The 23,200-nt window shown below is 50.8% G+C and overlaps 1 protein-coding gene across 1 annotated transcript in view; it reads left to right on the plus strand.

Annotated features, from left to right (window-relative positions):
* The window catches only part of LOC132133019 (disintegrin and metalloproteinase domain-containing protein 10-like), a 90,730-nt gene that overhangs the window by 22,223 nt on the left and 45,307 nt on the right, over positions 1 to 23,200 (plus strand). The window contains exon 14 of the mRNA XM_059545672.1: positions 775 to 995. Within this exon, the coding sequence (XP_059401655.1) occupies positions 775 to 995 (221 nt within the window). The remainder of the gene's footprint in view (positions 1 to 774; positions 996 to 23,200) is intronic.

A 23,200-nucleotide genomic window follows, 5' to 3' on the forward strand; every position in this document is an offset into this window, starting at 1 on the left:
TTATTATCTTTTTTCAGTGCTAAATTAACTAAACTAAATGCAAGATGGCAAACATTACATTTGTATGAAACAAGATTGTTTCATTAGTGACTATATCTGAATACTAAAGGCTGCGATTGACCAATCAGAATCACACATAGAGAGCTGTGTAATAAACACCACCTAGCTAATTAAATTAGCGTGCCTAAATTAAAGATGTTATTACTCCCCTACTCCACACACTTCAATATTTTCAATCAGAAAATGCTGATTTGACACTTGTCTTTAAATCATGATTTATATGTGTATTTATTTAAAAGTTAATTTAGATTTCATATATTTAATATCAGTTGGTGTTTAAAAATAATTAAAACATCATTAAAAATAATAGTGACGTTTATCTTTCAATGGATTCCACTATGATAAATCAGGTTTTATCAATTATCTGAAGCTGATAGCCTCAAATGTCTGAGGCCATGTCTGTAATGTATTCCACAATTACACATCTGGAAACATGTAATTGTGGGATATCAACAGTGTTTTTTGATTTTTGTTTTTCTACACTGTGTGTAATTCGGTCACTTTTAACATTTAACTAATAGCCACTGAAGAGGATAAAGAAAGAATCTCTCTCTCTCTTTCAATTCACTTCAATTCAAATGAGCTTTATTGGCATGACTGGCACAGTCCATTACATGTAGCACATGCTATAAGGAATAAACAATTATATAATACATAAACAAAACAAGAATAGATGTGTAAAAGAAGTTCTCTCTGTGTGTGTGTGTTGTGCAGTGAACCCCAGCACCTGCAGCAGTACAGGCTCTGAACGTCTCGCTCGCTTCTTCAATAAGAAGGTCACCACTCTTCAAGCCGGCTCGCCGTGCAACGACTTCAAGGGCTACTGCGACGTCTTCATGAAGTGTCGTCTGGTGGACGCTGATGGTCCTCTGGCGCGCCTGAAGAAGGCCATCTTCAACCCAGAGCTGTATGAGAACATTGCCGAATGGATCGTGGTAAGTGTCCCGTTTTAGATTGTCAGTGCATGTGTGTATCGAATCAGTGTCTGTGTGTCTCTCCGAGCGTCTGCTGAATCAGTGTGTGTGTGTCTCTCCGAGCGTGTGCTGAATCAGTGTGTGTGTGTCTCTCCGAGCGTGTGCTGAATCTGTGTGTGTTTGTCTCTCCGAGCGTCTGCTGAATCTGTGTGTGTGTGTCTCTCCGAGCATCTGCTGAATCTGTGTGTGTGTGTCTCTCCGAGCGTCTGCTGAATCTGTGTGTGTTTGTCTCTCCGAGCGTCTGCTGAATCTGTGTGTTTGTCTCTCCGAGCGTCTGCTGAATCTGTGTGTGTTTGTCTCTCCGAGCGTCTGCTGAATCTGTGTGTGTTTGTCTCTCCGAGCGTCTGCTGAATCTGTGTGTGTTTGTCTCTCCGAGCGTCTGCTGAATCTGTGTGTGTTTGTCTCTCCGAGCGTCTGCTGAATCTGTGTGTGTTTGTCTCTCCGAGCGTCTACTGAATCTGTGTGTGTTTGTCTCTCCGAGCGTCTGCTGAATCTGTGTGTGTGTGTGTCTCTCCAAGCGTCTGCTGAATCACTGTGTGTTTGTCTCTCCGAGCGTCTGCTGAATCTGTGTGTGTTTGTCTCTCCGAGCGTCTGCTGAATCACTGTGTGTTTGTCTCTCCGAGCGTGTGCTGAATCTGTGTGTGTGTGTGTCTCTCCGAGCGTCTGCTGAATCTGTGTTTGTTTGTCTCTCCGAGCGTCTGCTGAATCACTGTGTGTTTGTCTCTCCGAGCGTCTGCTGAATCTGTGTTTGTTTGTCTCTCCGAGCGTCTGCTGAATCACTGTGTGTTTGTCTCTCCGAGCGTCTGCTGAATCTGTGTGTGTTTGTCTCTCCGATTCTGTGCTGAATCTGTGTGTGTTTGTCTCTCCGAGCGTCTGCTGAATCTGTGTGTGTGTGTCTCTCCGAGCGTCTGCTGAATCTGTGTGTGTTTGTCTCTCCGAGCGTCTGCTGAATCACTGTGTGTTTGTCTCTCCGAGCGTGTGCTGAATCTGTGTGTGTGTTTGTCTCTCCGAGCGTCTGCTGAATCTGTGTGTGTTTGTCTCTCCGAGCGTGTGCTGAATCTGTGTGTGTGTTTGTCTCTCCGAGCGTCTGCTGAATCGGTGTGTGTGTGTCTCTCCGAGCGTCTGCTGAATCTGTGTGTGTTAGTCTCTCCGAGCGTCTGCTGAATCTGTGTGTGTTTGTCTCTCCGAGCGTGTGCTGAATCTGTGTGTGTGTTTGTCTCTCCGAGCGTCTGCTGAATCTGTGTGTGTTTGTCTCTCCGAGCGTCTGCTGAATCACTGTGTGTTTGTCTCTCCGAGCGTGTGCTGAATCTGTGTGTGTGTTTGTCTCTCCGAGCGTCTGCTGAATCTGTGTGTGTTTGTCTCTCCGAGCGTCTGCTGAATCTGTGTGTGTTTGTCTCTCCGAGCGTGTGCTGAATCTGTGTGTGTGTTTGTCTCTCCGAGCGTCTGCTGAATCTGTGTGTGTTTGTCTCTCCGAGCGTCTGCTGAATCGGTGTGTGTGTGTCTCTCCGAGCGTCTGCTGAATCTGTGTGTGTTAGTCTCTCCGAGCGTCTGCTGAATCTGTGTGTGTTTGTCTCTCCGAGCGTCTGCTGAATCTGTGTGTGTTTGTCTCTCCGAGCGTCTGCTGAATCTGTGTGTGTTTGTCTCTCCGAGCGTGTGCTGAATCGGTGTGTGTGTGTCTCTCCGAGCGTCTGCTGAATCTCTGTGTGTTTGTCTCTCCGAGCGTCTGCTGAATCTGTGTTTGTTTGTCTCTCCGAGCGTCTGCTGAATCACTGTGTGTTTGTCTCTCCGAGCGTCTGCTGAATCTGTGTGTGTTTGTCTCTCCGAGCGTCTGCTGAATCTGTGTGTGTTTGTCTCTCCGAGCATCTGCTGAATCTGTGTGTGTTTGTCTCTCCGAGCGTGTGCTGAATCTGTGTGTGTTTGTCTCTCCGAGCGTCTGCTGAATCGGTGTGTGTGTGTCTCTCCGAGCGTCTGCTGAATCTGTGTGTGTTAGTCTCTCCGAGCGTCTGCTGAATCTGTGTGTGTTTGTCTCTCCGAGCGTCTGCTGAATCACTGTGTGTTTGTCTCTCCGAGCGTGTGCTGAATCTGTGTGTGTGTTTGTCTCTCCGAGCGTCTGCTGAATCTGTGTGTGTTTGTCTCTCCGAGCGTCTGCTGAATCACTGTGTGTTTGTCTCTCCGAGCGTGTGCTGAATCTGTGTGTGTGTTTGTCTCTCCGAGCGTCTGCTGAATCTGTGTGTGTTTGTCTCTCCGAGCGTCTGCTGAATCTGTGTGTGTTTGTCTCTCCGAGCGTGTGCTGAATCTGTGTGTGTGTTTGTCTCTCCGAGCGTCTGCTGAATCTGTGTGTGTTTGTCTCTCCGAGCGTCTGCTGAATCGGTGTGTGTGTGTCTCTCCGAGCGTCTGCTGAATCTGTGTGTGTTAGTCTCTCCGAGCGTCTGCTGAATCTGTGTGTGTTTGTCTCTCCGAGCGTCTGCTGAATCTGTGTGTGTTTGTCTCTCCGAGCGTCTGCTGAATCTGTGTGTGTTTGTCTCTCCGAGCGTCTGCTGAATCTGTGTGTGTTTGTCTCTCCGAGCGTGTGCTGAATCGGTGTGTGTGTGTCTCTCCGAGCGTCTGCTGAATCTGTGTGTGTTTGTCTCTCCGAGCGTCTGCTGAATCTGTGTGTGTTTGTCTCTCCGAGCGTCTGCTGAATCTGTGTGTGTGTCTCTCCGAGCGTCTGCTGAATCTGTGTGTGTTTGTCTCTCCGAGCGTGTGCTGAATCGGTGTGTGTTTGTCTCTCCGAGCGTCTGCTGAATCTGTGTGTGTTTGTCTCTCCGAGCGTCTGCTGAATCACTGTGTGTTTGTCTCTCCGAGCGTCTGCTGAATCTGTGTGTGTGTGTCTCTCCGAGCGTCTGCTGAATCTGTGTGTGTTTGTCTCTCCGAGCGTCTGCTGAATCTGTGTGTGTGTCTCTCCGAGCGTGTGCTGAATCTGTGTGTGTGTCTCTCCGAGCGTCTGCTGAATCTGTGTGTGTTTGTCTCTCCGAGCGTGTGCTGAATCGGTGTGTGTTTGTCTCTCCGAGCGTGTGCTGAATCGGTGTGTGTTTGTCTCTCCGAGCGTCTGCTGAATCTGTGTGTGTTTGTCTCTCCGAGCGTCTGCTGAATCACTGTGTGTTTGTCTCTCCGAGCGTCTGCTGAATCTGTGTGTGTGTGTCTCTCCGAGCGTCTGCTGAATCTGTGTGTGTGTGTCTCTCCGAGCGTCTGCTGAATCTGTGTGTGTTTGTCTCTCCGAGCGTCTGCTGAATCTGTGTGTGTGTGTCTCTCCGAGTGTCTGCTGAATCTGTGTGTGTTAGTCTCTCCGAGCGTCTGCTGAATCTGTGTGTGTTTGTCTCTCCGAGCGTCTGCTGAATCTGTGTGTGTTTGTCTCTCCGAGCGTCTGCTGAATCTGTGTGTGTTTGTCTCTCCGAGCGTGTGCTGAATCGGTGTGTGTGTGTCTCTCCGAGCGTCTGCTGAATCTCTGTGTGTTTGTCTCTCCGAGCGTCTGCTGAATCTGTGTTTGTTTGTCTCTCCGAGCGTCTGCTGAATCACTGTGTGTTTGTCTCTCCGAGCGTCTGCTGAATCTGTGTGTGTTTGTCTCTCCGATTCTGTGCTGAATCTGTGTGTGTTTGTCTCTCCGAGCGTCTGCTGAATCTGTGTGTGTGTGTCTCTCCGAGCGTCTGCTGAATCTGTGTGTGTTTGTCTCTCCGAGCGTCTGCTGAATCACTGTGTGTTTGTCTCTCCGAGCGTGTGCTGAATCTGTGTGTGTGTTTGTCTCTCCGAGCGTGTGCTGAATCTGTGTGTGTTTGTCTCTCCGAGCGTCTGCTGAATCTGTGTGTGTTTGTCTCTCCGAGCGTGTGCTGAATCTGTGTGTGTGTTTGTCTCTCCGAGCGTCTGCTGAATCGGTGTGTGTGTGTCTCTCCGAGCGTCTGCTGAATCTGTGTGTGTTAGTCTCTCCGAGCGTCTGCTGAATCTGTGTGTGTTTGTCTCTCCGAGCGTCTGCTGAATCACTGTGTGTTTGTCTCTCCGAGCGTGTGCTGAATCTGTGTGTGTGTTTGTCTCTCCGAGCGTCTGCTGAATCTGTGTGTGTTTGTCTCTCCGAGCGTCTGCTGAATCACTGTGTGTTTGTCTCTCCGAGCGTGTGCTGAATCTGTGTGTGTGTTTGTCTCTCCGAGCGTCTGCTGAATCTGTGTGTGTTTGTCTCTCCGAGCGTCTGCTGAATCTGTGTGTGTTTGTCTCTCCGAGCGTGTGCTGAATCTGTGTGTGTGTTTGTCTCTCCGAGCGTCTGCTGAATCTGTGTGTGTTTGTCTCTCCGAGCGTCTGCTGAATCGGTGTGTGTGTGTCTCTCCGAGCGTCTGCTGAATCTGTGTGTGTTAGTCTCTCCGAGCGTCTGCTGAATCTGTGTGTGTTTGTCTCTCCGAGCGTCTGCTGAATCTGTGTGTGTTTGTCTCTCCGAGCGTCTGCTGAATCTGTGTGTGTTTGTCTCTCCGAGCGTCTGCTGAATCTGTGTGTGTTTGTCTCTCCGAGCGTGTGCTGAATCGGTGTGTGTGTGTCTCTCCGAGCGTCTGCTGAATCTGTGTGTGTTTGTCTCTCCGAGCGTCTGCTGAATCTGTGTGTGTTTGTCTCTCCGAGCGTCTGCTGAATCTGTGTGTGTGTCTCTCCGAGCGTCTGCTGAATCTGTGTGTGTTTGTCTCTCCGAGCGTGTGCTGAATCGGTGTGTGTTTGTCTCTCCGAGCGTCTGCTGAATCTGTGTGTGTTTGTCTCTCCGAGCGTCTGCTGAATCACTGTGTGTTTGTCTCTCCGAGCGTCTGCTGAATCTGTGTGTGTGTGTCTCTCCGAGCGTCTGCTGAATCTGTGTGTGTTTGTCTCTCCGAGCGTCTGCTGAATCTGTGTGTGTGTCTCTCCGAGCGTGTGCTGAATCTGTGTGTGTGTCTCTCCGAGCGTCTGCTGAATCTGTGTGTGTTTGTCTCTCCGAGCGTGTGCTGAATCGGTGTGTGTTTGTCTCTCCGAGCGTGTGCTGAATCGGTGTGTGTTTGTCTCTCCGAGCGTCTGCTGAATCTGTGTGTGTTTGTCTCTCCGAGCGTCTGCTGAATCACTGTGTGTTTGTCTCTCCGAGCGTCTGCTGAATCTGTGTGTGTGTGTCTCTCCGAGCGTCTGCTGAATCTGTGTGTGTGTGTCTCTCCGAGCGTCTGCTGAATCTGTGTGTGTTTGTCTCTCCGAGCGTCTGCTGAATCTGTGTGTGTTTGTCTCTCCGAGCATCTGCTGAATCTGTGTGTGTGTGTCTCTCCGAGTGTCTGCTGAATCTGTGTGAGTTTGTCTCTCCGAGCGTCTGCTGAATCTGTGTGTGTTTGTCTCTCCGAGCGCCTGCTGAATCTGTGTGTGTTTGTCTCTCCGAGCTTCTGCTGAATCTGTGTGTGTTTGTCTCTCCGAGCGTCTGCTGAATCTGTGTGTGTGTGTCTCTCCGAGCGTCTGCTGAATCTGTGTGTGTTTGTCTCTCCGAGCGTCTGCTGAATCACTGTGTGTTTGTCTCTCCGAGCGTCTGCTGAATCTGTGTGTGTTTGTCTCTCCGAGCGTCTGCTGAATCTGTGTGTGTTTGTCTCTCCGAGCGTGTGCTGAATCGGTGTGTGTGTGTCTCTCCGAGCGTCTGCTGAATCTGTGTGTGTTAGTCTCTCCGAGCGTCTGCTGAATCTGTGTGTGTTTGTCTCTCCGAGCGTCTGCTGAATCTGTGTGTGTTTGTCTCTCCGAGCGTGTGCTGAATCGGTGTGTGTGTGTCTCTCCGAGCGTCTGCTGAATCTGTGTGTGTTAGTCTCTCCGAGCGTCTGCTGAATCTGTGTGTGTTTGTCTCTCCGAGCGTCTGCTGAATCTGTGTGTGTTTGTCTCTCCGAGTGTCTGCTGAATCTGTGTGAGTTTGTCTCTCCGAGCGTCTGCTGAATCTGTGTGTGTTTGTCTCTCAGAGCGTCTGCTGAATCTGTGTGTGTTTGTCTCTCCGAGCGTCTGCTGAATCTGTGTGTGTTTGTCTCTCCGAGCTTCTGCTGAATCTGTGTGTGTTTGTCTCTCCGAGCGTCTGCTGAATCTGTGTGTGTGTGTCTCTCCGAGCGTCTGCTGAATCTGTGTGTGTTTGTCTCTCCGAGCGTCTGCTGAATCACTGTGTGTTTGTCTCTCCGAGCGTCTGCTGAATCTGTGTGTGTTTGTCTCTCCGAGCGTCTGCTGAATCTGTGTGTGTTTGTCTCTCCGAGCGTGTGCTGAATCGGTGTGTGTGTGTCTCTCCGAGCGTCTGCTGAATCTGTGTGTGTTAGTCTCTCCGAGCGTCTGCTGAATCTGTGTGTGTTTGTCTCTCCGAGCGTCTGCTGAATCTGTGTGTGTTTGTCTCTCCGAGCGTCTGCTGAATCTGTGTGTGTTTGTCTCTCCGAGCGTCTGCTGAATCTGTGTGTGTTTGTCTCTCCGAGCGTCTGCTGAATCTGTGTGTGTGTCTCTCCGAGCGTCTGCTGAATCTGTGTGTGTTTGTCTCTCCGAGCGTGTGCTGAATCGGTGTGTGTTTGTCTCTCCGAGCGTCTGCTGAATCTGTGTGTGTTTGTCTCTCCGAGCGTCTGCTGAATCACTGTGTGTTTGTCTCTCCGAGCGTCTGCTGAATCTGTGTGTGTGTGTCTCTCCGAGCGTCTGCTGAATCTGTGTGTGTTTGTCTCTCCGAGCGTCTGCTGAATCTGTGTGTGTGTCTCTCCGAGCGTCTGCTGAATCTGTGTGTGTGTCTCTCCGAGCGTCTGCTGAATCTGTGTGTGTTTGTCTCTCCGAGCGTCTGCTGAATCGGTGTGTGTGTTTGTCTCTCCGAGCGTCTGCTGAATCTGTGTGTGTTTGTCTCTCCGAGCGTCTGCTGAATCTGTGTGTGTTTGTCTCTCCGAGCGTGTGCTGAATCGGTGTGTGTGTGTCTCTCCGAGCGTCTGCTGAATCTGTGTGTGTTAGTCTCTCCGAGCGTCTGCTGAATCTGTGTGTGTTTGTCTCTCCGAGCGTCTGCTGAATCTGTGTGTGTTTGTCTCTCCGAGCGTCTGCTGAATCTGTGTGTGTTTGTCTCTCCGAGCGTCTGCTGAATCTGTGTGTGTGTCTCTCCGAGCGTCTGCTGAATCTGTGTGTGTTTGTCTCTCCGAGCGTGTGCTGAATCGGTGTGTGTTTGTCTCTCCGAGCGTCTGCTGAATCTGTGTGTGTTTGTCTCTCCGAGCGTCTGCTGAATCACTGTGTGTTTGTCTCTTCGAGCGTCTGCTGAATCTGTGTGTGTGTGTCTCTCCGAGCGTCTGCTGAATCTGTGTGTGTTTGTCTCTCCAAGCGTCTGCTGAATCTGTGTGTGTGTCTCTCCGAGCGTCTGCTGAATCTGTGTGTGTTTGTCTCTCCGAGCGTCTGCTGAATCACTGTGTGTTTGTCTCTCCGAGCGTGTGCTGAATCGGTGTGTGTTTGTCTCTCCGAGCGTCTGCTGAATCTGTGTGTGTTTGTCTCTCCGAGCGTCTGCTGAATCACTGTGTGTTTGTCTCTCCGAGCGTCTGCTGAATCTGTGTGTGTTTGTCTCTCCGAGCATCTGCTGAATCTGTGTGTGTGTGTCTCTCCGAGTGTCTGCTGAATCTGTGTGAGTTTGTCTCTCCGAGCGTCTGCTGAATCTGTGTGTGTTTGTCTCTCAGAGCGTCTGCTGAATCTGTGTGTGTTTGTCTCTCCGAGCGTCTGCTGAATCTGTGTGTGTTTGTCTCTCCGAGCTTCTGCTGAATCTGTGTGTGTTTGTCTCTCCGAGCGTCTGCTGAATCTGTGTGTGTGTGTCTCTCCGAGCGTCTGCTGAATCTGTGTGTGTTTGTCTCTCCGAGCGTCTGCTGAATCACTGTGTGTTTGTCTCTCCAAGCGTCTGCTGAATCTGAATCTGTGTGTGTTTGTCTCTCCGAGCGTCTGCTGAATCACTGTGTGTTTGTCTCTCCAAGCGTCTGCTGAATCTGAATCTGTGTGTGTTTGTCTCTCCGAGCGTCTGCTGAATCTGAATCTGTGTGTGTTTGTCTCTCCGAGCGTCTGCTGAATCTGTGTGTGTGTTTGTCTCTCTGAGCGTCTGCTGAATCTGTGTGTGTGTGTCTCTCCGAGCGTCTGCTGAATCTGTGTGTGTGTGTCTCTCCGAGCGTCTGCTGAATCTGTGTGTGTTTGTCTCTCCGAGGGTCTGCTGAATCTGTGTGTGTGTGTCTCTCCGAGCGTCTGCTGAATCGGTGTGTGTGTGTCTCTCCGAGCGTCTGCTGAATCTGTGTGTGTTTGTCTCTCCGAGCGTCTGCTGAATCTGTGTGTGTTTGTCTCTCCGAGCGTCTGCTGAATCTGTGTGTGTGTCTCTCCGAGCATCTGCCGAATCTGTGTGTGTTTGTCTCTCCGAGCTTCTGCTGAATCTGTGTGTGTTTGTCTCTCCGAGCGTGTGCTGAATCTGTGTGTGTTTGTCTCTCCGAGCGTCTGCTGAATCTGTGTGTGTTTGTCTCTCCGAGCGTCTGCTGAATCTGAATCTGTGTGTGTTTGTCTCTCCGAGCGTCTGCTGAATCTGTGTGTGTGTTTGTCTCTCCGAGCGTCTGCTGAATCTGTGTGTGTGTGTCTCTCCGAGCGTCTGCTGAATCTGTGTGTGTTTGTCTCTCCGAGCGTCTGCTGAATCTGTGTGTGTGTGTCTCTCCGAGCGTCTGCTGAATCGGTGTGTGTTTGTCTCTCCGAGCGTCTGCTGAATCGGTGTGTGTTTGTCTCTCCGAGCGTCTGCTGAATCTGTGTGTGTTTGTCTCTCCGAGCGTCTGCTGAATCTGTGTGTGTGTCTCTCCGAGCATCTGCCGAATCTGTGTGTGTTTGTCTCTCCGAGCTTCTGCTGAATCTGTGTGTGTTTGTCTCTCCGAGCGTGTGCTGAATCTGTGTGTGTTTGTCTCTCCGAGCGTCTGCTGAATCTGTGTGTGTTTGTCTCTCCGAGCGTCTGCTGAATCTGTGTGTGTGTCTCTCCGAGCGTCTGCCGAATCTGTGTGTGTTTGTCTCTCCGAGCTTCTGCTGAATCTGTGTGTGTTTGTCTCTCCGAGCGTCTGCTGAATTTGTGTGTGTTTGTCTCTCCGAGCGTGTGCTGAATCTGTGTGTGTTTGTCTCTCCGAGCGTCTGCTGAATCTGAATCTGTGTGTTTGTCTCCCCGAGCGTCTGCTGAATCACTGTGTGTTTGTCTCTCCGAGCGTCTGCTGAATCACTGTGTGTTTGTCTCTCCGAGCGTCTGCTGAATCACTGTGTGTTTGTCTCTCCGAGCGTCTGCTGAATCTGAATCTGTGTGTGTGTGTCTCTCCGAGCGTCTGCTGAATCTGAATCTGTGTGTGTGTGTCTCTGGAGCGTCTGCTGAATCTGTGTGTGTGTCTCTCTGAGCGTCTGCTGAATCTGTGTGTGTTTGTCTCTCCGAGCGTCTGCCGAATCTGTGTGTGTGTCTCTCCGAGCGTCTGCCGAATCTGTGTGTGTTTGTCTCTCCGAGCGTCTGCCGAATCTGTGTGTGTTTGTCTCTCCGAGCGTCTGCTGAATCTGTGTGTGTTTGTCTCTCAGAGCGTCTGCTGAATCTGTGTGTGTGTGTCTCTCCGAGCGTGTTTTGAATCTGAATCTGTGTGTTTGTCTCTCCGAGCGTCTGCTGAATCACTGTGTGTTTGTCTCTCCGAGCGTCTGCTGAATCTGTGTGTGTGTCTCTCCGAGCGTCTGCTGAATCTGTGTGTGTGTCTCTCCGAGCGTCTGCTGAATCTGTGTGTGTTTGTCTCTCCGAGCGTCTGTTGAATCTGTGTGTGTTAGTCTCTCCGAGCGTCTGCTGAATCTATGTGTGTGTGTCTCTCCGAGCGTCTGCTGAATCTGTGTGTGTTTGTCTCTCCGAGCGTCTGCCGAATCTGTGTGTGTGTCTCTCCGAGCGTCTGCCGAATCTGTGTGTGTTTGTCTCTCCGAGCGTCTGCCGAATCTGTGTGTGTTTGTCTCTCCGAGCGTCTGCCGAATCTGTGTGTGTTTGTCTCTCATAGCGTCTGCTGAATCTGTGTGTGTTTGTCTCTCCGAGCGTCTGCTGAATCTGAATCTGTGTGTTTGTCTCTCCGAGCGTCTGCTGAATCTGAATCTGTGTGTTTGTCTCCCCGAGCGTCTGCTGAATCGGTGTGTGTTTGTCTCTCCGAGCGTCTGCTGAATCTGTGTGTGTTTGTCTCTCCGAGCGTCTGCTGAATCTGTGTCTGTTTGTCTCTCCGAGCGTCTGCTGAATCTGTGTGTGTTTGTCTCTCCGAGCGTGTGCTGAATCGGTGTGTGTTTGTCTCTCCGAGCGTTTGCTGAATCGGTGTGTGTTTGTCTCTCCGAGCGTCTGCTGAATCGGTGTGTTAGTCTCTCCGAGCGTCTGCTGAATCGGTGTGTGTTAGTCTCTCCGAGCGTCTGCTGAATCTGTGTGTGTTTGTCTCTCCGAGCGTCTGCTGAATCTGTGTGTGTTTGTCTCTCCGAGCGTCTGCTGAATCTGTGTGTGTTTGTCTCTCCGAGCGTCTGCTGAATCTGTGTGTGTTAGTCTCTCCGAGTGACTGCTGAATCTGTGTGTGTTTGTCTCTCCGAGCGTCTGCTGAATCTGTGTGTGTGTGTCTCTCCGAGCGTCTGCTGAATCTGTGTGTGTTTGTCTCTCCGAGCGTCTGCTGAATCTGTGTGTGTGTGTGTCTCTCCGAGTGTGTGATGAAACTGTGTGTGTTTGTCTTTCCGAGCGTCTGCTGAATCTGTGTGTGTTTGTCCCTCCGAGCGTGTGCTGAATCTGTGTGTGTTTGTCTCTCCGAGCGTGTGCTGAATCTGTGTGTGTTTGTCTCTCCGAGCGTCTGCTGAATCTGTGTGTGTTAGTCTCTCCGAGCGACTGCTGAATCTGTGTGTGTTTGTCTCTCCGAGCGTGTGCTGAAACAGTGTGTGTTTGTCTCTCCGAGCGTGTGCTGAATCTGTGTGTGTTTGTCTCTCCGAGCGTGTGCTGAAACTGTGTGTGTTTGTCTCTCCGAGCGTCTGCTGAATCTGTGTGTGTGTGTCTCTCCGAGCGTCTGCTGAATCTGTGTGTGTTTGTCTCTCCGAGCGTCTGCTGAATCTGTGTGTGTGTGTCTCTCCGAGCGTCTGCTGAATCTGTGTGTGTTTGTCTCTCCGAGCGTCTACTGAATCGGTGTGTGTTTGTCTCTCCGAGCGTCTGCTGAATCTGTGTGTGTGTGTCTCTCCGAGCGTGTGCTGAATCGGTGTATGTTTGTCTCTCCGAGCGTGTGCTGAATCTGAATCTGTGTGTGTGTCTCTCCGAGCGTGTGCTGAATCGGTGTGTGTTTGTCTCTCTGAGTGTCTGCTGAATCTGTGTGTGTGTGTCTCTCCGAGCGTGTGCTGAATCGGTGTGTGTGTGTCTCTCCGAGCGTCTGCTGAATCTGTGTGTTTGTCTCTCCGAGCGTGTGCTGAATCGGTGTGTGTGTGTCTCTCCGAGCGTCTGCTGAATCTGTGTGTTTGTCTCTCCGAGCGTCTGCTGAATCGGTGTGTGTTTGTCTCTCCGAGCGTCTGCTGAATCGGTGTGTGTTTGTCTCTCCGAGGGTGTGCTGAATCTGAATCTGTGTGTGTTTGTCTCTCCGAGCGTCTGCTGAATCGGTGTGTGTTTGTCTGTCCGAGCGTCTGCTGAATCGGTGTGTGTTTGTCTCTCCGAGCGTGTGCTGAATCGGTGTGTGTGTGTCTCTCCGAGCGTCTGCTGAATCTGTGTGTGTTTGTCTCTCCGATTCTGTGCTGAATCTGTGTGTGTTTGTCTCTCCAAGCGTGTGCTCAATCGGTGTGTGATTGTCTCTCCGAGCATCTGCTGAATCTGTGTGTGTTTGTCTCTCCGAGCATCTGCTGAATCTGTGTGTGTTTGTCTCTCCGAGCGTCTGCTGAATCTGTGTGTGTCTTTGTGTGTGTTTGTGTCTCTCCGAGCGTGTGCTGAATCTGTGTGAGTTTGTCTCTCCGAGCGTCTGCTGAATCGGTGTGTGTTTGTCTCTCCGAGTGTCTGCTGAATCTGTGTGTGTGTGTGTGTGTGTGTATCTCCGAGCGTGTGCTGAATCGGTGTGTGTGTTTGTCTCTGCGAGCGACTGCTGAATCTGTGTGTGTGTGTCTCTCCGAGCGTATGCTGAATCTGTGTGAGTTTGTCTCTCCGAGCGTCTGCTGAATCTGTGTGTGTTTGTCTCTCCTAGCGTCTCCTGAATCTGTGTCTGTTTGTCTCACCGAGCGTGTGCTGAATCGGTGTTTGTGTTTGTCTCTCCGAGCATCTGCTGAATCTGTGTGTGTTTGTCTCTCCGAGCGTATGCTGAATCTGAATCTGTGTGTGTTTGTCTCTCCGAGCATGTGCTGAATCCGTTTGTGTTTGTCTCTCCGAGCGTGTGCTGAATCTGAATCTGTGTGTGTTTGTCTCTGAGCGTCAGCTGAATCGGTGTGTGTTTGTCTCTCCGAGTGTCTGCTGAACCGGTGTGTGTTTGTCTCTCCGAGCGTGTGCTGAATCGGTGTGTGTGTGTCTCTCCGAGCGTGTGCTGAATCTGTGTGTGTTTGTCTCTCCGAGCGTCTGCTGAATCTGTGTGTGTTTGTCTCTCCGAGCGTGTGCTGAATCTGAATCTGTGTGTGTGTGTCTCTCCGAGCGTGTGCTGAATCTGAATCGGTGTGTGTTTGTCTCTCCGAGCGTGTGCTGAATCGGTGTGTGTGTGTCTCTCCGAGCGTCTGCTGAATCTGTGTGTGTTTGTCTCTCCGAGCATGTGCTGAATCTGTGTGTGTTTGTCTCTCCAAGCGTCTGCTGAATCGGTGTGTGTCTTTGTGTGTTTGTGTCTCTCAGAGCGTGTGCTGAATCTGTGTGAGTTTGTCTCTCCGAGTGTGTGCTGAATCTGAATCTGTGTGTGTTTGTCTCTCCGAGCGTGTGCTGAATCGGTGTGTGTTTGTCTCTCTGAGTGTCTGCTGAATCTGTGTGTGTGTGTGTGTATCTCCGAGCGTGTGCTGAATCGGTGTGTGTGTTTGTCTCTGCGAGCGACTGCTGAATCTGTGTGTGTGTGTCTCTCCGAGCGTATGCTGAATCTGTGTGAGTTTGTCTCTCCGAGCGTCTGCTGAATCTGTGTTTGTCTCACCGAGCTTGTGCTGAATCGGTGTTTGTGTGTGTCTCTGTGTGTGTGTGTCTCTACGAGCGTGTGCTGAATCGGTGTGAGTTTGTATCTCAGAGCGTGTGCCGAATCTGTGTGTGTTTGTCTCTCCGAGCGTCTGCTGAATCTGTGTCTGTTTGTCTCTCCGAGCGTCTGCTGAATCTGAATCTGTGTGTGTTTGTCTCTCCGAGCATGTGCTGAATCTGTGTGTGTTTGTCTCTCCGAGCGTCTGCTGAATCTGAATCTGTGTGTGTTTGTCTCTCCGAGCGTCTGCTGAATCTGTGTGTGTTTGTCTCTCTGAGCGTCTGCTGAATCTGAATCTGTGTGTGTTTGTCTCTCCGAGCATGTGCTGAATCTGTGTGTGTTTGTCTCTCCTAGCGTCTGCTGAATCTGAATCTGTGTGTGTTTGTCTCTCCGAGCATGTGCTGAATCGGTGTGTGTTTGTCTCTCCGAGCGTCTGCTGAATCTGAATCTGTGTGTGTTTGTCTCTCCGAGCGTGTGCTGAATCTGTGTGTGTTTGTCTCTCTGAGCATTTGTGCTGAATCTGTGTGTGTTTGTCTCTCCGAGCATTTGTGCTGAATCTGTGTGTGTTTGTCTCTCCGAGCATTTGTGCTGAATCTGTGTGTGTTTGTCTCTCCGAGCGTCTGCTCAATCGGTGTGTGTTTGTCTCTCCGAGCGTCTGCTGAATCTGAATCTGTGTGTGTTTGTCTCTCCAAGCGTCTGCTGAATCTGAATCTGTGTGTGTCTGTCTCTAAGCGTCTGCTGAATCTGTGTGTGTTTGTCTCTCCGAGCGTGTGCTGAATCTGAATCTGTGTGTGTCTGTCTCTCCAAGCGTCTGCTGAATCTGTGTGTGTTTGTCTCTCCGAGCGTGTGCTGAATCTGAATCTGTGTGTGTTTGTCTCTCTGAGCGTCTGCTCAATCGGTGTGTGTTTGTCTCTCCGAGCGTCTGCTGAATCTGAATCTGTGTGTGTTTGTCTCTCCGAGCGTCTGCTGAATCGGTGTGTGTTTGTCTCTCCGAGCGTCTGCTGAATCGGTGTGTGTTTGTCTCTCCGAGCGTGTGCTGAATCGGTGTGTGTGTGTCTCTCCGAGCGTCTGCTGAATCTGTGTGTGTTTGTCTCTCCGAGCGTGTGCTGAATCGGTGTGTGTTTGTCTCTCCGAGCGTCTGCTGAATCTGTGTGTGTTTGTCTCTCCGAGCGTGTGCTGAATCGGTGTGTGTTTGTCTCTCCGAGCGTCTGCTGAATCGGTGTGTGTTTGTCTCTCCGAGCGTCTGCTGAATCTGTGTGTGTTTGTCTCTCTGAGCGTGTGCTGAATCTGAATCTGTGTGTGTTTGTCTCTCAGAGCGTCTGCTGAATCGGTGTGTGTTTGTCTCTCCGAGCGTGTGCTGAATCTGAATCTGTGTGTGTTTGTCTCTCCGAGCGTCTGCTGAATCGGTGTGTGTTTGTCTCTCCGAGCGTCTGCTGAATCGGTGTGTGTTTGTCTCTCCGAGCGTGTGCTGAATCGGTGTGTGTGTGTCTCTCCGAGCGTCTGCTGAATCTGTGTGTTTGTCTCTCCGAGCGTCTGCTGAATCGGTGTGTGTTTGTCTCTCCGAGCGTCTGCTGAATCGGTGTGTGTTTGTCTCTCCGAGCGTCTGCTGAATCTGTGTGTGTTTGTCTCTCCGAGCGTCTGCTGAATCGGTGTGTGTTTGTCTCTCCGAGGGTGTGCTGAATCTGAATCTGTGTGTGTTTGTCTCTCCGAGCGTCTGCTGAATCGGTGTGTGTTTGTCTCTCCGAGCGTCTGCTGAATCGGTGTGTGTTTGTCTCTCCGAGCGTGTGCTGAATCGGTGTGTGTGTGTCTCTCCGAGCGTCTGCTGAATCTGTGTGTGTTTGTCTCTCCGATTCTGTGCTGAATCTGTGTGTGTTTGTCTCTCCAAGCGTGTGCTCAATCGGTGTGTGATTGTCTCTCCGAGCATCTGCTGAATCTGTGTGTGTTTGTCTCTCCGAGCGTCTGCTGAATCTGTGTGTGTTTGTCTCTCTGAGCGTCTGCTGAATCTGTGTGTGTTTGTCTCTCCGAGCGTCTGCTGAATCTGTGTGTGTTTGTCTCTCCGAGCATCTGCTGAATCTGTGTGTGTTTGTCTCTCCGAGCGTCTGCTGAATCTGTGTGTGTCTTTGTGTGTGTTTGTGTCTCTCCGAGCGTGTGCTGAATCTGTGTGAGTTTGTCTCTCCGAGTGTGTGCTGAATCTGAATCTGTGTGTGTTTGTCTCTCCGAGCGTGTGCTGAATCGGTGTGTGTTTGTCTCTCTGAGTGTCTGCTGAATCTGTGTGTGTGTCTCTCCGAGCGTCTGCTGAATCTGTGTGTGTTTGTCTCTCCGAGCATCTGCTGAATCTGTGTGTGTTTGTCTCTCCGAGCGTCTGCTGAATCTGTGTGTGTCTTTGTGTGTGTTTGTGTCTCTCCGAGCGTGTGCTGAATCTGTGTGAGTTTGTCTCTCCGAGCGTGTGCTGAATCTGAATCTGTGTGTGTTTGTCTCTCCGAGCGTCTGCTGAATCGGTGTGTGTTTGTCTCTCCGAGTGTCTGCTGAATCTGTGTGTATCTCCGAGCGTGTGCTGAATCGGTGTGTGTGTTTGTCTCTGCGAGCGACTGCTGAATCTGTGTGTGTGTGTGTCTCTCCGAGCGTATGCTGAATCTGTGTGAGTTTGTCTCTCCGAGCGTCTGCTGAATCTGTGTGTGTTTGTCTCTCCTAGCGTCTCCTGAATCTGTGTCTGTTTGTCTCACCGAGCGTGTGCTGAATCGGTGTTTGTGTTTGTCTCTCCGAGCATCTGCTGAATCTGTGTGTGTGTTTGTCTCTGAGCGTCTGCTGAATCGGTGTGTGTTTGTCTCTCCGAGTGTCTGCTGAACCGGTGTGTGTTTGTCTCTCCGAGCGTGTGCTGAATCGGTGTGTGTGTGTCTCTCCGAGCGTCTGCTGAATCTGTGTGTGTTTGTCTCTCCGAGCGTCTGCTGAATCTTTGTGTGTTTGTCTCTCCGAGCATCTGCTGAATCGGTGTGTGTCTTTGTGTGTGTTTGTGTCTCTCCGAGCGTGTGCTGAATCTGTGTGAGTTTGTCTCTCCGAGTGTGTGCTGAATCTGAATCTGTGTGTGTTTGTCTCTCCGAGCGTGTGCTGAATCGGTGTGTGTTTGTCTCTCCGAGTGTCTGCTGAATCTGTGTGTGTGTGTGTGTGTATCTCCGAGCGTGTGCTGAATCGGTGTGTGTGTTTGTCTCTGCGAGCGACTGCTGAATCTGTGTGTGTGTGTCTCTCCGAGCGTATGCTGAATCTGTGTGAGTTTGTCTCTCCGAGCGTCTGCTGAATCTGTGTGTGTTTGTCTCTCCTAGCGTCTCCTGAATCTGTGTCTGTTTGTCTCTCCGAGCGTCTGCTGAATCTGTGTTTGTCTCACCGAGCGTGTGCTGAATCGGTGTTTGTGTGTGTCTCTGTGTGTGTGTGTCTCTCCGAGCGTGTGCCGAATCTGTGTGTGTTTGTCTCTCCGAGCATCTGCTGAATCTGTGTCTGTTTGTCTCTCCGAGCGTCTGCTGAATCTGAATCTGTGTGTGTTTGTCTCTCCGAGCGTCTGCTGAATCTGAATCTGTGTGTGTTTGTCTCTCCGAGCGTCTGCTGAATCTGTGTGTGTTTGTCTCTCCGAGCGTCTGCTGAATCTGAATCTGTGTGTGTTTGTCTCTCCGAGCGTCTGCTGAATCTGTGTGTGTTTGTCTCTCCGAGTGTCTGCTGAATCTGAATCTGTGTGTGTTTGTCTCTCCGAGCATGTGCTGAATCTGTGTGTGTTTGTCTCTCCTAGCGTCTGCTGAATCTGAATCTGTGTGTGTTTGTCTCTCCGAGCATGTGCTGAATCGGTGTGTGTTTGTCTCTCCGATCGTCTGCTGAATCTGAATCTGTGTGTGTTTGTCTCTCCGAGCGTGTGCTGAATCTGTGTGTGTTTGTCTCTCCGAGTGACTGCTGAATCTGAATCTGTGTGTGTTTGTCTCTCCGAGCATGTGCTGAATCGGTGTGTGTTTGTCTCTCCGATCGTCTGCTGAATCTGAATCTGTGTGTGTTTGTCTCTCCGAGCATGTGCTGAATCGGTGTGTGTTTGTCTCTCCTAGCGTCTGCTGAATCTGAATCTGTGTGTGTTTGTCTCTCCGAGCATGTGCTGAATCGGTGTGTGTTTGTCTCTCCGATCGTCTGCTGAATCTGAATCTGTGTGTGTTTGTTTCTCCGAGCATGTGCTGAATCGGTGTGTGTTTGTCTCTCCGATCGTCTGCTGAATCTGAATCTGTGTGTGTTTGTCTCTCCGAGCGTGTGCTGAATCTGTGTGTGTTTGTCTCTCCGAGCGTGTGCTGAATCTGTGTGTGTTTGTCTCTCCGAGCATTTGTGCTGAATCTGTGTGTGTTTGTCTCTCCGAGCATTTGTGCTGAATCTGTGTGTGTTTGTCTCTCCGAGCATTTGTGCTGAATCTGTGTGTGTTTGTCTCTCCGAGCGTCTGCTCAATCGGTGTGTGTTTGTCTCTCCGAGCGTCTGCTGAATCTGAATCTGTGTGTGTTTGTCTCTCCAAGCGTCTGCTGAATCTGTGTGTGTTTGTCTTTCCGAGCGTGTGCTGAATCTGAATCTGTGTGTGTCTGTCTCTCCAAGCGTCTGCTGAATCTGTGTGTTTGTCTCTCCGAGCGTCTGCTCAATCGGTGTGTGTGTTTGTCTCTCCGAGCGTGTGCTGAATCTGAATCTGTGTGTGTTTGTCTCTCTGAGCGTCTGCTCAATCGGTGTGTGTGTTTGTCTCTCCGAGCTTCTGCTGAATCTGAATCTGTGTGTGTTTGTCTCTCCAAGCGTCTGCTGAATCTGAATCTGTGTGTGTTTGTCTCTCCGAGCGTCTGCTGAATCGGTGTGTGTTTGTCTCTCCGAGCGTCTGCTGAATCGGTGTGTGTTTGTCTCTCCGAGCGTCTGCTGAATCGGTGTGTGTTTGTCTCTCCGAGCGTCTGCTGAATCTGTGTGTGTGTGTGTGTCTCTCCGAGCGTCTGCTGAATCTGTGTGTGTCTGTCTCTCCGAGCGTCTGCTGAATCTGTGTGTGTTTGTCTCTCCGAGCGTCTGCTGAATCGGTGTGTGTTTGTCTCTCCGAGCGTCTGCTGAATCGGTGTGTGTTTGTCTCTCCGAGCGTGTGCTGAATCTGAATCGGTGTGTGTTTGTCTCTCCGAGCGTCTGCTGAATCTGTGTGTGTGTGTGTCTCTCCGAGCGTGTGCTGAATCTGTGTGTGTTTGACTCTCAGAGTGTCTGCTGAATCTGTGTGTGTGTCTCTCCGAGCGTGTGCTGAATCTGTGTGTGTCTGTCTCTCCGAGCGTCTGCTGAATCTGTGTGTGTGTGTCTCTCCGAGCGTCTGCTGAATCTGTGTGTGTTTGTCTCTCCGAGCGTGTGCTGAATCTGAATCTCTGTGTGTTTGTCTCTCCGAGCGTCTGCTGAATCGGTGTGTGTTTGTCTCTCCGAGCGTCTGCTGAATCGGTGTGTGTTTGTCTCTCCGAGCGTGTGCTGAATCGGTGTGTGTGTGTCTCTCCGAGCGTCTGCTGAATCTGTGTGTGTTTGTCTCTCCGAGCGTGTGCTGAATCTGTGTGTGTTTGTCTCTCCGAGCGTCTGCTGAATCGGTGTGTGTTTGTCTCACCGAGCGTCTGCTGAATCTGTGTGTGTTTGTCTCTCCGAGCGTGTGCTGAATCGGTGTGTGTTTGTCTCTCCGAGCGTCTGCTGAATCGGTGTGTGTTTGTCTCTCAGAGCGTCTGCTGAATCGGTGTGTGTTTGTCTCTCCGAGCGTGTGCTGAATCGGTGTGTGTTTGTCTCTCCGAGCGTCTGCTGAATCTGAATCTGTGTGTGTTTGTCTCTCCGAGCGTCTGCTGAATCGGTGTGTGTTTGTCTCTCCGAGCGTGTGCTGAATCGGTGTGTGTTTGTCTCTCCGAGCGTGTGCTGAATCGGTGTGTGTTTGTCTCTCCGAGCGTCTGCTGAATCTGAATCTGTGTGTGTTTGTCTCTCCGAGCGTCTGCTGAATCGGTGTGTGTTTGTCTCTTCGAGCGTCTGCTGAATCGGTGTGTGTTTGTCTCTCCGAGCGTGTGCTGAATCGGTGTGTGTGTGTCTCTCAGAGTGTCTGCTGAATCTGTGTGTGTTTGTCTCTCCTAGCGTCTGCTGAATCTGTGTGTGTGTGTCTCTCCGAGCGTCTGCCGAATCTGTGTGTGTTTGTCTCTCCGAGCTTCTGCTGAATCTGTGTGTGTTTGTCTCTCCGAGCGTCTGCTGAATCTGTGTGTGTTTGTCTCTCCGAGTGTCTGCTGAATCTGTGTGTGTTTGTCTCTCCGAGCGTGTGCTGAATCGGTGTGTGTTTGTCTCTCCGAGCGTCTGCTGAATCTGTGTGTGTTTGTCTCTCCGAGCGTGTGCTGAATCGGTGTGTGTTTGTCTCTCCGAGCGTCTGCTGAATCGGTGTGTGTTTGTCTCTCCGAGCGTGTGCTGAATCTGTGTGTGTTTGTCTCTCCGAGCGTCTGCTGAATCTGTGTGTGTTTGTCTCTCTGAGCGTGTGCTGAATCTGAATCTGTGTGTGTTTGTCTCTCAGAGCGTCTGCTGAATCGGTGTGTGTTTGTCTCTCCGAGCGTGTGCTGAATCTGAATCTGTGTGTGTTTGTCTCTCCGAGCGTCTGCTGAATCGGTGTGTGTTTGTCTCTCCGAGCGTCTGCTGAATCGGTGTGTGTTTGTCTCTCCGAGCGTGTGCTGAATCTGTGTGTGTGTGTCTCTCCGAGCGTCTGCTGAATCTGTGTGTTTGTCTCTCCGAGCGTGTGCTGAATCGGTGTGTGTTTGTCTCTCCGAGCGTCTGCTGAATCTGAATCTGTGTGTGTTTGTCTCTCCGAGCGTCTGCTGAATCGGTGTGTGTTTGTCTCTCCGAGCGTCTGCTGAATCTGTGTGTGTTTGTCTCTCCGAGCGTCTGCTGAATCGGTGTGTGTTTGTCTCTCCGAGGGTGTGCTGAATCTGAATCTGTGTGTGTTTGTCTCTCCGAGCGTCTGCTGAATCGGTGTGTGTTTGTCTCTCCGAGCGTCTGCTGAATCGGTGTGTGTTTGTCTCTCCGAGCGTGTGCTGAATCGGTGTGTGTGTGTCTCTCCGAGCGTCTGCTGAATCTGTGTGTGTTTGTCTCTCCGATTCTGTGCTGAATCTGTGTGTGTTTGTCTCTCCAAGCGTGTGCTCAATCGGTGTGTGATTGTCTCTCCGAGCATCTGCTGAATCTGTGTGTGTTTGTCTCTCCGAGCGTCTGCTGAATCTGTGTGTGTTTGTCTCTCTGAGCGTCTGCTGAATCTGTGTGTGTTTGTCTCTCCGAGCGTCTGCTGAATCTGTGTGTGTTTGTCTCTCCGAGCATCTGCTGAATCTGTGTGTGTTTGTCTCTCCGAGCGTCTGCTGAATCTGTGTGTGTCTTTGTGTGTGTTTGTGTCTCTCCGAGCGTGTGCTGAATCTGTGTGAGTTTGTCTCTCCGAGTGTGTGCTGAATCTGAATCTGTGTGTGTTTGTCTCTCCGAGCGTGTGCTGAATCGGTGTGTGTTTGTCTCTCTGAGTGTCTGCTGAATCTGTGTGTGTGTCTCTCCGAGCGTCTGCTGAATCTGTGTGTGTTTGTCTCTCCGAGCATCTGCTGAATCTGTGTGTGTTTGTCTCTCCGAGCGTCTGCTGAATCTGTGTGTGTCTTTGTGTGTGTTTGTGTCTCTCCGAGCGTGTGCTGAATCTGTGTGAGTTTGTCTCTCCGAGCGTGTGCTGAATCTGAATCTGTGTGTGTTTGTCTCTCCGAGCGTCTGCTGAATCGGTGTGTGTTTGTCTCTCCGAGTGTCTGCTGAATCTGTGTGTATCTCCGAGCGTGTGCTGAATCGGTGTGTGTGTTTGTCTCTGCGAGCGACTGCTGAATCTGTGTGTGTGTGTGTCTCTCCGAGCGTATGCTGAATCTGTGTGAGTTTGTCTCTCCGAGCGTCTGCTGAATCTGTGTGTGTTTGTCTCTCCTAGCGTCTCCTGAATCTGTGTCTGTTTGTCTCACCGAGCGTGTGCTGAATCGGTGTTTGTGTTTGTCTCTCCGAGCATCTGCTGAATCTGTGGGTGTTTGTCTCTCCGAGCGTATGCTGAATCTGAATCTGTGTGTGTTTGTCTCTCCGAGCATGTGCTGAATCCGTGTGTGTTTGTCTCTCCGAGCGTGTGCTGAATCTGAATCTGTGTGTGTTTGTCTCTGAGCGTCTGCTGAATCGGTGTGTGTTTGTCTCTCCGAGTGTCTGCTGAACCGGTGTGTGTTTGTCTCTCCGAGCGTGTGCTGAATCGGTGTGTGTGTGTCTCTCCGAGCGTCTGCTGAATCTGTGTGTGTTTGTCTCTCCAAGCGTCTGCTGAATCTTTGTGTGTTTGTCTCTCCGAGCATCTGCTGAATCGGTGTGTGTCTTTGTGTGTGTTTGTGTCTCTCCGAGCGTGTGCTGAATCTGTGTGAGTTTGTCTCTCCGAGTGTGTGCTGAATCTGAATCTGTGTGTGTTTGTCTCTCCGAGCGTGTGCTGAATCGGTGTGTGTTTGTCTCTCCGAGTGTCTGCTGAATCTGTGTGTGTGTGTGTGTATCTCCGAGCGTGTGCTGAATCGGTGTGTGTGTTTGTCTCTGCGAGCGACTGCTGAATCTGTGTGTGTGTGTGTCTCTCCGAGCGTATGCTGAATCTGTGTGAGTTTGTCTCTCCGAGCGTCTGCTGAATCTGTGTGTGTTTGTCTCTCCTAGCGTCTCCTGAATCTGTGTCTGTTTGTCTCTCCGAGCGTCTGCTGAATCTGTGTTTGTCTCACCGAGCGTGTGCTGAATCGGTGTTTGTGTGTGTCTCTGTGTGTGTGTGTCTCTCCGAGCGTGTGCCGAATCTGTGTGTGTTTGTCTCTCCGAGCATCTGCTGAATCTGTGTCTGTTTGTCTCTCCGAGCGTCTGCTGAATCTGAATCTGTGTGTGTTTGTCTCTCCGAGCGTCTGCTGAATCTGAATCTGTGTGTGTTTGTCTCTCCGAGCGTCTGCTGAATCTGTGTGTGTTTGTCTCTCCGAGCGTCTGCTGAATCTGAATCTG

The sequence above is a fragment of the Carassius carassius genome, chromosome 50 (assembly GCF_963082965.1).
Source record: "Carassius carassius chromosome 50, fCarCar2.1, whole genome shotgun sequence".
Classification (NCBI taxonomy): Eukaryota; Metazoa; Chordata; class Actinopteri; order Cypriniformes; family Cyprinidae; genus Carassius; species Carassius carassius.